General features: G+C 52.0%; 1 protein-coding gene across 5 annotated transcripts in view; it reads left to right on the forward strand.

Annotated features, from left to right (window-relative positions):
• CEMIP (cell migration inducing hyaluronidase 1) overlaps positions 1-11,805 on the forward strand; it is a 165,388-nt gene that overhangs the window by 142,239 nt on the left and 11,344 nt on the right. For all 5 annotated transcript variants that reach the window (XM_079912421.1, XM_079912419.1, XM_079912423.1 and 2 more), the window contains 6 exons: positions 292-327; positions 407-562; positions 3,338-3,518; positions 4,845-5,060; positions 8,249-8,460; positions 9,430-9,615. In XM_079912421.1, coding sequence (XP_079768547.1) covers positions 292-327; positions 407-562; positions 3,338-3,518; positions 4,845-5,060; positions 8,249-8,460; positions 9,430-9,615 — 987 coding nt within the window. The remainder of the gene's footprint in view (positions 1-291; positions 328-406; positions 563-3,337; positions 3,519-4,844; positions 5,061-8,248; positions 8,461-9,429; positions 9,616-11,805) is intronic.

An 11,805-nucleotide genomic window follows, 5' to 3' on the forward strand; every position in this document is an offset into this window, starting at 1 on the left:
GGTGGGGGTGGGCTGGAGAGGGAGGCCCGTGGAGTCCAGTCTGAACGCTGCTAATGCAACGTGGCGCCAAACGCTGGGAGCCCCTGCGTTCACTCTTTTCTCTTTGGAGTCAGACACTGTGTGGGTGGGGATCTAGGCGATCCCATTACGCAGAACGTGTAAGCCTGCTCCCTCAGCAAACCCCGTGCTTATGCAAAGACCCCTCCCCTACACAGGATCCACGGTATGACAGCAGGGCGGGGAGGAGTCCTTCCCTCCACGACTTCACTGACTGTCTGCTCTTGTCCCCAGGTTTGCTGACAATGGCATTGGCCTGACCCTGGCCAGGTAAGAGCCAGTCATTGCCCTTGGCACCCTGTGGGTTGCTGTCTCTGGACGTCTCATTCCGGACATCTTCTCTCTACAGTGGTGGGACCTTCCCGTATGACGATGGCTCCAAGCAGGAGGTCAAGAACAGCTTGTTTGTTGGCGAGAGTGGCAACGTGGGGACAGAGATGATGGACAACAGGATCTGGGGCCCAGGTGGCTTGGACCACAGCGGAAGGACCCTCCCCATAGGCCAGTAGGTTTGCAAGCACGGCAGCTTCTTTGTTCTGCGTGGCTTAACCTGAACGACAGCAGTGGAAGGAAAGATGCTAGGATGTGATTTCTACCTGTGGACTATGAATTCCTCTGTCCTCTACTGGTCAGAGAAATCACTGAAACAATTGAGATTAACCAGCAGGGGGGTGAAATCTAGAATCAGAAAGAGAAGTCAAAAAAACTGTGTCGAATATGAGTCAACAGGGAGACACAGCTGTCAAAACATAAAACGTTGTTCTGAGCTACGTTAACGGGAATTTAGTGTCCAGGATGGGTGACCATGGCTTCCTCTCTCCTCGGACAGCACCCCCACTGGGAGCATCTCATCCACCTCTGATGGTGGCAGAGTGATAGTCACACACAGATTGGGATCTTCAACCAGAGGCTGGGACCAGACGTGGGGGAAGAGCCCGGGAGATGCTGTCACACATTCTCAGGGCTGCTGTGCGCATACAGGATGAAACTCACTCTGTGTTAGGGTTAGAATTGGTTTTGTGCAGGAAGGAGTTTTCTAGCAGTCAGGTTTGTTAAACAGCAGAAGAGCATGCCTGTCCTGGAGGGTCACAGGCTCTCTGCTGCTGGATGATAAGCAGGTGGTTGGAGAGGAAGGGGGTGACTTGGAGAGCGGACGCACCAACGGAGCAAAGGGACTTGGTTAATTCCTCGGAAAGCTGCAGCTTGGGTCCGTGGTGAGGAAGTCTCTCCTTCTGATGGTGTTTCTGTTCAGACAGGAATTCAAGCCAGAGAGCCACAAGCAGCAGCGGGCTAGGATGAGCCCTTTCTGCCCCTCTGAGCTTTTCCCTCTTTCTCTAGGAATATGTCCTTCCTGCCTCTACAGGTAGGACATAGGCCTAAACTCCCAGCCCTCGTGGGATGGGTATCTTTGAAAAGAGTTTGCAGAGAGAACCACAGTCTCCTTTGGCATGAGTGGTCCAGAAGCCCTTGCTCCTGTCTAGCCTGAGCGGTGTGGCCGTCCCTTCAGATCATTTTTATGAGCAATGCTGGGTTTGCATATTTGGGTTTCTTTGCTGAGGGTTACCAGCCTCCCCAGGGCCAGAACGTTCTGACGACTTCCAGAGGTGAGTTTGTTTATGGAGGCCTGACAGCTTTGTCAGACTTAGGCAGGTCCCTCAAACTGCATTTGTAAGCAGGAGCCCAGGACCCCACGGTCCTGATCGTGAGGGATTCATCCCGTATGGGCCTGGGTCGGGGTCCAAGGGTAGAGTAAGCACACAGTTTAAATATAGAGCCAGTGAGAACGGGCTGTCCCTAAGATACCTTAAATGGAAAAATGCATGGCGCCACTCCGTGAGAGCCAGGATTCAAGGCGACGACATTCATCAATTGCAAATATAAAAATACAGAAATACCAGAAGCCCTTGGCACACCGTGTGCTGCAGGGACATTGCCGAGACTGGTGCCACCAGGCCCTTCCTCAGGGAACCGTATCTGGTGAGGGGAGCTCAGCGCTGAAGTAGGGACCAGCTGGAATGTGACTTCTCCCCATAGATTGCCCTTTTCTGCTTTCTTGTCCCTCTTTCTGCCCTTTCTTCTCTATGTTCACCATGGAAGGAGAAGGCCCTGACCCAGAAGTAGAGATACCAGTAAAAGCGTAAACATTGGGCTTGAAGAATGAGCAAGCCTAGCTTTGGGGCCAGGCCCAAAAAGGATCGGCCCAGCCAGCCCCTCCTAGGCCCTTGTTTCCCACGCCCTGCTCAGGAGTCCGTGGCAAAGGAGAGAGGCGTCTCGAGCACCCTGCCCCCTTGCTGGGCCGAAGGCAGAATTTCCAAGTCCCCAGTTCTCCTCCAGCCCCTCCTGTAGCTCCAGCTCCAGGCCTTTTGCCTCTTCCTCCATCTTTCCCTGCCTCTGGGGTATCAGGCCCTTCTCGGGGTCCCCTGGCGGTTCACAGTCTTGCCCTCCCAAGGGGGCCTACCCTCCCTTCTAGGGATGCTTGAAACATCACCATGCAGCTATTTTTCCGTTTCATTATCACCTTCCATTCTGTGTCCTTCCTCTCCCTAGTTTCCCAAACCCCGCGTACTGCCCATCGAAAGGCTTACTCACAGAGAGAAAGCTCATCTGGGTCTTAATCTAATTAAATTGTTATAGCAACTGAGACCAAGGCGATAATGAGTAATGGCTCTACTCTCCCAAGGGACACGATACTGGCTCTCTCCGGTAATATTTATTTATCCAATGCCTCTTCATAGGATGGGAATATGTGGGGAAATGTTTGTTTTTTGTTTTTTTTGCGGTACGCGGGCCTCTCACTGTTGTGGCCTCTCCCGTTGCGGAGCACAGGCTCCGGACGCGCAGGCTCAGCGGCCATGCCTCACGGGCCCATCTGCTCCACGGCATGTGGGATCTTCCCGGACCGGGGCACGAACCCGTGTCCCCTGCATCGGCAGGCGGACTCTCAACCACTGCGCCACCAGGGAAGCCCTGGGGAAATGTTTGTATAGAGGACCGTCTCTCAAACCCCAAGCCAGCAGCTAGACATCCATCTCTCCATCCATCCATCCATCCATCCAATAATTCATCCAGTAATCATTTATTGACATTTACTGTGTCCATAAATGCTCTCTCAGTGAATTCATTAATGCCTCAATAATGTTCTGTTAGAGGGGGAGTTTGGGGGATGGGAATCAGGAATGGTTTACCCAGAAGGTCTCTTACCATCCACCTCGGAGGGTGTGAACAGTGTTGCGGCACAGCATGGCAATCAGCCTGACATCTGGCTTGCTTAACTCCATAGGAATTTCCCGATCCGAGGAATTCAGTTCTACGACGGCCCCATCAACATCCAGAACTGCACTTTCCGCAAGTTTGCAGCCCTGGAGGGCCGGCACACCAGCGCCCTGGCCTTCCGCCTGAACAACGCCTGGCAGAGCTGCCCCCATAACAACGTAACCGGCATTGCCTTTGAGGACGTCCCGGTGAGTCCCTGAGGCACCAGGGCGAGCTCCCGGCAAACCCAGACCTTGGGCGGTGATTCACAAGTCCCTGCGGGGCCTGGAGTTTGAGCCGTTGCCACCACCGCAGGGGTTGAACATTCTTCTCCAAGCAGGCTGGGCCACGTCCCAGGTCTGTCTGCATCCAAACTGGAAAAGTACAAGTGTAGTTTGCCCCACAGGTCAAGTCTGGGTAAATGCCCCCTTGCCCTCACCCTGCTCAGGACCCACCCAAGCCTCAGAAGGAACTTTCCACTGCCCTCAAGGTTCTGAGGCTCTGGTCCTCCAAGGCTCTTGGGTTCGACCTACCGAGTCTGGTGACCGGGCCACTTCAGTTAGCACAATTCATCTAAAAAAAAAAAAGAAAAAAAAAACAAACAAAAAACCCCCCCAGCAATTCCCAAAGGAATCGTTGCTGAAGATGCTCTGTTTAATTTCTCCCGGAGAGTGGAACATAAACAGGGCCCTCCTAGCCCTAGGCAGCCAACAAGTTAGGAGCCGGGGGTGAGGAGGTCAGGACAAAGGGCTGCGCTTTGAGACGAGGCAGGTCCGGGGCTCCTGGTGCCTTTTCTCTGGGTTACAGCTTGCCCAGACCTCCATTCCTCCTCCAGCCCTCTGCTCCTGCCCTCTGCCTGTCTGCCCAGTTCCTGGCAGCCTGAGCGAAAAGATGTGAAACTCAAGTTACTGAATTTCCTTACTCAGGCCACCGAGGGCCTGAAAGAGGTCAGTCGTGGAAATCTCCAAGGGCTCATGTTGAAAGACTGACTTCCTGAAACACGCCGCACACTCCCACACACGTTCTCTCTCCCGCATAGCCATGCGACGTGTGTGTGTGCGTTTATTATACATGTATATGTACTTTCTCATACATTCACTGCCACTCAGCCTCATTCCCTCTCCACATACACACACTCACACACACACATTCACTCACACCCACTCACGCACACACGCGTGCGCACACACACAGATACATTCACTCACACTCACGCGCGCACACACACTCTCACACGCACACACTCCTGAGCCACGTATCAGAGCTCTCTCCAGGGTCACACACAGCAGCCAACCCTCCAGTGAGCAGAGGCCAGAATAACGTGCTGGGTCTGAGAGCTGAGGCACAGTGAACGTCTGGCTGTTTCTCTGGCTCCATCCGAGAGGTCAGCCATGCGCTTTCCTGTGCTGCCCCAGAGCATCTTTGGTTTGGCTGGTTTGTAACGTCTGGAAATCGGAAACTTCGCCCTGGCCTGACGACAGCTGCTGCTTCCCTTCACCTTCTGGTCCAGCCTCACATTCCTGGGCTGTGTTTAGATTACTTCCAGAGTGTTCTTCGGAGAGCCTGGGCCTTGGTTCAACCAGCTGGATATGGACGGGGACAAGACGTCGGTGTTCCATGACGTGGATGGCTCCGTGTCCGAGTACCCCGGGTCCTACCTCACCAAGGACGACAACTGGCTGGTCCGGCACCCAGACTGCATCAACGTTCCGGACTGGAGAGGCACCATCTGCAGCGGGCGCTACGCACAGGTGGGGACGCAGGGCGCACGCCCTCAGTGTCACCAGTCACTCACTCACGGGACAAGCATTGAGTGAGAGCCTACTGCATGCCTGCCTCTGTGCCAGGCCACAAAGGGACATAGGTTTCTTCTTCATTCTTCTTTCTTTCTTTTTATTTTTTTCTGGTAACCCAGTAGGATTTTCAACAAGTCCAAGTGAAAACACTTTGTAAGCAGAATGCTTAGAAAAAGAAGTCAGACTTTGGCACCTAGTAACTGTGTGACCTTGGGCAAGTTACCTAAACTCTTGGAGTGTCAAGTTCCTCATCTGTAAAATCGGGATAATAGTTGAACCCTTTTAATGAGCACATAGAGTGCTTTACCAGCCCTCTCCACCAGAAATGCAGTGCAAGCCGTCCGGGTGATCTTAAATGTAGCCACGTGGAAAAGGCAAAAGAAATGGCTGAAATCGATTTTAATAATATACTTTGTTAAACTCAATATATTCAAAATACTACCATCTCAACATATAATCAGTATAAAAAAATCATTAATGAGGCACCTTACATTCATATTTTTTTCCTGTTCTAAGTCTTTGAAACTCCCTGCATATTTTATACTTGTAGCCCACTCAGTTTGGATTCGAATTTTCTACAATTAAAGTAAAAGCTAGTCCTACCAAAACAATAAAGCTATGTTTAACTATTCAGCTGGAAAACTATTTTACCCCACTTTTGGTTGGAAATGTAAGTTAATTAAAATGAGGTTTAAAGTTTGGGTCCTCCGCCACACCGGCCACATTTGCAGTGCCCAGTGGCCACATGGGACAGCGGGCTGAGTCAGTGCCTGGAATGTGAAAACATGAGTTACTGTAGTATTGTTACTGGTGTTATGTGGAAGGAGAGCTGAGGACTAGATGAGCAAGGGAGAGAGCCCCCGAGGAAACGAAGAGCTGTCAGATCAGGAGGGAAGCGCATGAGCCCAGTGACCCCCGAAGGGGCAGGAAAACGTAGGAATGGGGAATCCTCACAACCGTCCCACAGGCAGGCATTCCTCTCACCGCTGTGGGCAGCAGCATCCCGGGCATTAGCAAAGAGAGAAAGGTGGACTTCCCTGGTGGTCCAGTGGTCGAGACTCCATGCTTTCACTGCAGGGGACCTGGGTTCGATCCCTCAGGGAACTGAAATCCCACAAGCCCCGAGGCATGGCCCCCCCCCCAGAAAGAGAAAAGAGCTAAAAGTGATTTCGGGTCTGGGGAGGGACGGGGCAGGGGGCTAGTGCCAGCGAAGGGGAAGGGCCATGGGGGGCAAGGTGGGCCCCTGGAGGTGGGGCCGTGCTGGGAGCGGGTGCCAGTGGAGGCGGGAGGGATTGGTAGCAGGAGGGGGGCACAGAGGAAGGCAGGGGCCTGGGGCAGGGAGGTCCAGGGTATTTCTTTCCGCAGTAGAAGGGGAGGTCATGCAGTGAGAGGGCAGAGAGTGGGCCTGAGCTGGGTGGCCCGCAGAGAGTGATCAGGTTGGGAAAAGGTGCCGTGGAGACTGGAAGATGCTGACAGAGGCGTGCGGAAGGAGTGCCAGGTGGTGCTGCAAACCCAGTGGAGACTGTACACGGAGCATGGAAGGGGCACCGTTCCTCCTGGCTGCAGGACTTTCTCAGCCCTGCTCCAGAGCCCTGCCGAGGAGGTGGACCCGTGGAATGATCCAGGCCGAGGCATCTGCTGCATGGGTGGGCAGGGCAAGGGATCTGATGCTACGGGAGCGAGTGGTTGACCTGATGGTCTAGGGCAGATAAGAAGGGAAGTAGAGTCAGAAGGAGCTGACAGATTGGGGTCATGACCTGAATAACTAAAGGCTGACCAAACCCTTAAGGCTTGCAGGTACACTGCGGGCCTTATAGCATCCCTGATTCGAGGGCGAGACATCCCATGTGGAGCCTTGATCCTGAGCTTCCCTCCCACCCTTTCTTTCTGATACATCGCTTATTTTCTGCCGAAAAGGGCTGATTGTTAGTTAGAGCTTGCAGGTTACCATACCTGGCTACTGGTGAAATATTATTAATAATCTCCTCCCTCCACTTTGCAGCTTACAAAAGGCTTTACTATACCTTTAAATTCTTATACCCATGACACCGCCATACTAGGGCAGGGTTGAAGTTTCTCTTCCCATTTTATATGTGATACAACTAGAGGGGAAGATAACCCCTTCTTTCCAAAGGCACAACATTATTGCATCTTGATGCGATGGTCTCTCTTGGCCACAGCTACGGGGATGTCACCCGATGAAATGGGACAGGTCCTAAAACAGGACACAGTGCTTTATTTATTTTAACGAATGTTTTATTGAAGTAGAGTTGATTTCCAATGCTGTGCCCATCTCTGCTGTACAGCAAAGGGGCCCAGTTATACACATACAGACATTCTTTTTTTCATATTCTTTTCCATTATGGTTTATCCCAGGATATTGACTATAGTTCCCCGTGCTATACAGTAGGACCTTGTTGTTTATCTATTCTAAATATAATAGTTTGCGTCTGCCAACCCCAAACTCCCAGTCCATCCCTCTCCCTCCCTCCCTTCCCCTTGGCAACCACAGGTCTGTTCTCTATCAGGACACAGTCTTTTAAACCAAGGGTGGCCCAAATCATCCAGGCTCTTCTGTTTTGTCCCTTGGACTCAGTGGCGGACAGTCTTGCTTTCATATTTGTCTCTGAAATGAGACGCCATTCATTCCCCCGAGGTGCACTGATAGCCACATGGACTGGCCACACGGGCCAGACACTGAGAATCAGAGGGAGAAGCAGGCAACACATCAGGCTCTTTCTCAAATACAGACAGGACAGCAGCCGGTTAAAGGGGAGTTGCATTTGCAGCAGAAGTGTCATAAAACTCTCTCCCTTCCTCCTCTTTCCTGATACCCCTCCTTTTCCAAAATTCGCTGACTGTTAAGCAGACTCCCCTCAAGTTGCCACTGGTCTCTCCTCTACACTTTTTTTGAAGATGTACAGAAAGCGTTAGCTGGATTGCACAGTACGGCTCAGGCCGCATTCACCAGCAGAAAGGGATGCCCCCTTATTTGGCCTTCTTTCATTCAAGCTTTCTAAAAAGGGCTCTGTGAAGAGAAAGTCCTTTTGCAAGCGTAGTCTGTAGTCAGATGCTAACCAGATGCTCTTGGAATAATCCCTTGTCATTGCCTCATTGTGTGTTTCCTCTCTGGGCTTTAAAAGATGTACATTCAGGCCTACAAGACCAGTAATCTGCGAATGAAGATCATCAAGAATGACTTCCCCAGCCACCCTCTCTACCTGGAGGGGGCTCTGACCAGGAGCACCCACTACCAGCAGTACCAGCCCGTCATCACCCTGCGGAAGGGCTACACCATCCACTGGGACCAGACGGCTCCTGCCGAGCTCACCATCTGGCTCATCAACTTCAACAAGTGAGTGGGTGCCTGGCCAGGAGCAGTGTGACATGGGGACAGCTGCTCTGGCTGAGCTCAAAGCAGCAGTGATAACGACGCCTCGTTGCAAAGCCCCGGGCTTCCCGCTCACAGACCCTCAGGCTTGCCCATGTCATCCCTGCACGAGGATGGATCTAGACGTGACATCACCCGGTGGTTAAGAATCAGAAGACCCGGGCTGGGCCCCCGTTCTGGGCGTGGGTGACGCCGGGCAGAGCGTCTCACCCCTGGGAACCTTAGTTCCTTCATCTAGGAGATGGGGTTAGTCTCACTCTGCAGAGCTGCAATGGGGATCGAGTGGGACAGTGTCTGGCAGGCGTTTCACCCAGGACCTGGCTTTATGAAGGGCTCAGTACATGGTCAAAAATCCCTGGTGGCTCTTGTTACCGTTTTATGGGGGGGGAAGGGGGCGGGAACAAGGCTCTGCGAGGTAGAGGGATTAAGCTGAGGGCATCTGGAGAGAGCTTCATGTATTTACGTTCATGTATTTTCTATGCACGTCATTAACTTGTCACAGTAGTCCCATGAGACAGACAGACATCAGTTGCAGAAAATGATACCCAAAGAGCTGAAATGGGCCCCACAGTCAGGCTGGACCGGGAAGGGGCTGAATCCAGGTCTTACAGATCCTGGCTCTTCCACTCCAGCCCTATTGAAAGAACATTCATTTTTCTTTCCCCCAGCCAACGATCCACACAGAGCACCCAATGCAGGCCCTGGGGACGCCCCACCGCCCCCTCTCATTCACTGCAGTCACCGTTTCTCCCTCTCTCCTTGAACGCTTTGTGACGCAGTCATTACCAACAGCAAAGCCTTCTTTCAAAAGTTCCCACTGAAAAGTGGAAGCGCCGTTTGGTGGAGAACGCTTTGGTCTCTGGCCAAGGCACACGGGGAGGCCCTGTGGCCTGGACATCCTCGCTTGTAACCTGACTGCACTTCCGATTCTAGGGGCGACTGGATTCGAGTGGGGCTCTGCTACCCCCGGGGCACCACCTTTTCTATCCTCTCGGATGTTCACAATCGCCTGCTGAAGCAAACGTCCAAGACGGGCATCTTCGTGAGGACGTTGCAGATGGACAAAGTGGAGCAGAGCTACCCTGGCAAGAGCCACTATTACTGGGACGACGACTCTGGGTGAGGACCCCCCTCCCGGCTGCAGGAAAGTGGTCATTCTCATGCTGTCCCCCGGCCTTTCCAATAATCCTCAGACCTGCCGTGCCGTGGGTGCCGGTGAACATAGGATCCTTTCCTAGGCACTTCTATTCTCAGACAGCTTGTGTCATCCACCAGTGACATTTTTAAAGCTGTGACGCTTTGGGAGTAAAGTAAGCACTCTGTTAATATACACACAGATTGTAGTGAATATACCTGTTTCAGGGGGGGAAAAAGTGAAAGCAGTGAATCTTAGAACTGAGAAAATGTGGTACAGGACCTCAATTCCATACAACTCAGTCGGAGCAGATGATAGTATCCCTAATTTAGGGATGGGCAGGGACTTCCCCGGCGGCCCAGTGGTTGAGACTCCCCGCTTCCACTGCAGGGGGCACAGGTTTGAGCCCTGGTTGGGGAACTAAGATCCCGCGTGCCGCGCAGTGCGGCCAAAAAAAAAAAAAAAAAAAAAAAAAAATTAGAGATGGTCAAAGAAGGTACAGGGTAAATAGGAATGCCTTGCTCCAGGGACACCGCACAAACTTGGCGCGGCTAGTTTTGAGCTCACACCTATCTGTAACCAAAATCCTCCCCCTTTTGCTGAACTGCACTAGGTTCTGTTCAGCAGGGATCTAACGGGGGCAGAGTACTGTCCCCGGAGACAGTGAGCGATTTGGTCGCCTCCCCTGAAAAGAGAGTATTCTGACATCTGCAGAATGCCAGCACGTCTCCAAAGCGGTGAAGCTGTCGCTAGCCAGCCCTCCGGGGACTAAGGGTAAAGGACTGTTTTATGGCCATTTTTTCCATTCTTGTAGTGAAATCAAGGGTAATGAGACAGATAGAAGATGCTTAGACATATCTATAAAGGTAGGGCTTTCTCGGTTTGATTAAAGGAAAATTCAAATTTGAAAGTCAGAAGCGTAAGTAAAAATGTTGGGGGGCTTCCCTGGTGGCGCAGTGTTTGAGAGTCCGCCTGCCGATGCAGGGGACGCGGGCTCGTGCCCCCGTCCGGGAGGATCCCACATGCCGCGCAGCGGCTGGGCCCGTGAGCCATGGCCGCTGAGCCTGTGAGTCCGGAGCCTGTGCTCCGCAACGGGAGAGGCCACAGCAGTGAGAGGCCTGCGTACCGCAAAAAAAATAAAATAAAAAAAGAATAATGTTGGGGTTGGGGAAGCAGCAAGCAGCACCCCTTTTCCCACGTTAGTTCTAAGCCAGTGGTGGAGCAGGCATGACAGCAGGTGAGGAAGGAACTGTCTGTCCTACTGATGATGGAGCTGCTGGGGAACAGATCTTCCCAATGCTGTCCCCGAGTGCACCTACCCAGTCCCAGGCAGCCCCGAGCAACCGGGGTCCTCCCCACTCAGAGCCCAACTCCCAAAACTTAGGGTGCAGGGGGAGCAGACCGGAGTCCGCCTCTCTACGGGCTGACCTATGTACCCCCATCCAGCAACCACACGAGTCACTCCACTTCCCCCGGGAAGACATCAGTGAGGGGATGGGCCGGGGCCAGGAGTGTTTAGAAAAACCCTTCCATGTGAAAACCAGAGGGGGAATTAAATATCCTTCATACAACAGCAGAAACGATCAATATTATGATTTTAAAAATGGTAATAAGGTGAAAGTCTTCATAGCACCACCTGTGCACGATTTCTTCTTTTATCGATAGGATCGTGAGAATTGGGATGTTGCAAAGGTGTGAATTTTTCAAACGGAAACGGCCACTGAACAAGTTGAACCTTTTTGATCAACACATTTAAAAATTGGCGATTTTTCCCCTTTAAGCAGATTTTGCTGCTTAATTCAACCGTTTTGTTGGTAGCTTAGTTAAGCATACCTGTTGATTATTATGCTGCGCTTTAATTCAATGGTAGCCTTAGGGACTGTGGGCTGGGTTACGGGATGTCTGTTGCCTGTGCAAGAGCCCAGAGTCTTGGGCTTTGTGAATTCTTGGGCTGTTTTCATGATCTTTCTGCCTTACAGATGTGTTGCTCTTTCTTACTCACATTCAGAGCACCTGCTTTCAATGGCTACCTTCTATTCTGCTGTGGCCTAGGACACTTGATAAGCAGCTTGTTATAATTGGGGGTAAAATAAAAAGTAAGTAGGCTACAAGTGAAGGGGTCCCGAAGTGTGACATATATTTCACACCCTGAGTCACCTCTGTAAATCCTTCGA

This window comes from Stenella coeruleoalba, assembly GCF_951394435.1.
Source record: "Stenella coeruleoalba genome assembly, chromosome: 2".
Lineage (NCBI taxonomy): Eukaryota > Metazoa > Chordata > Mammalia > Artiodactyla > Delphinidae > Stenella > Stenella coeruleoalba.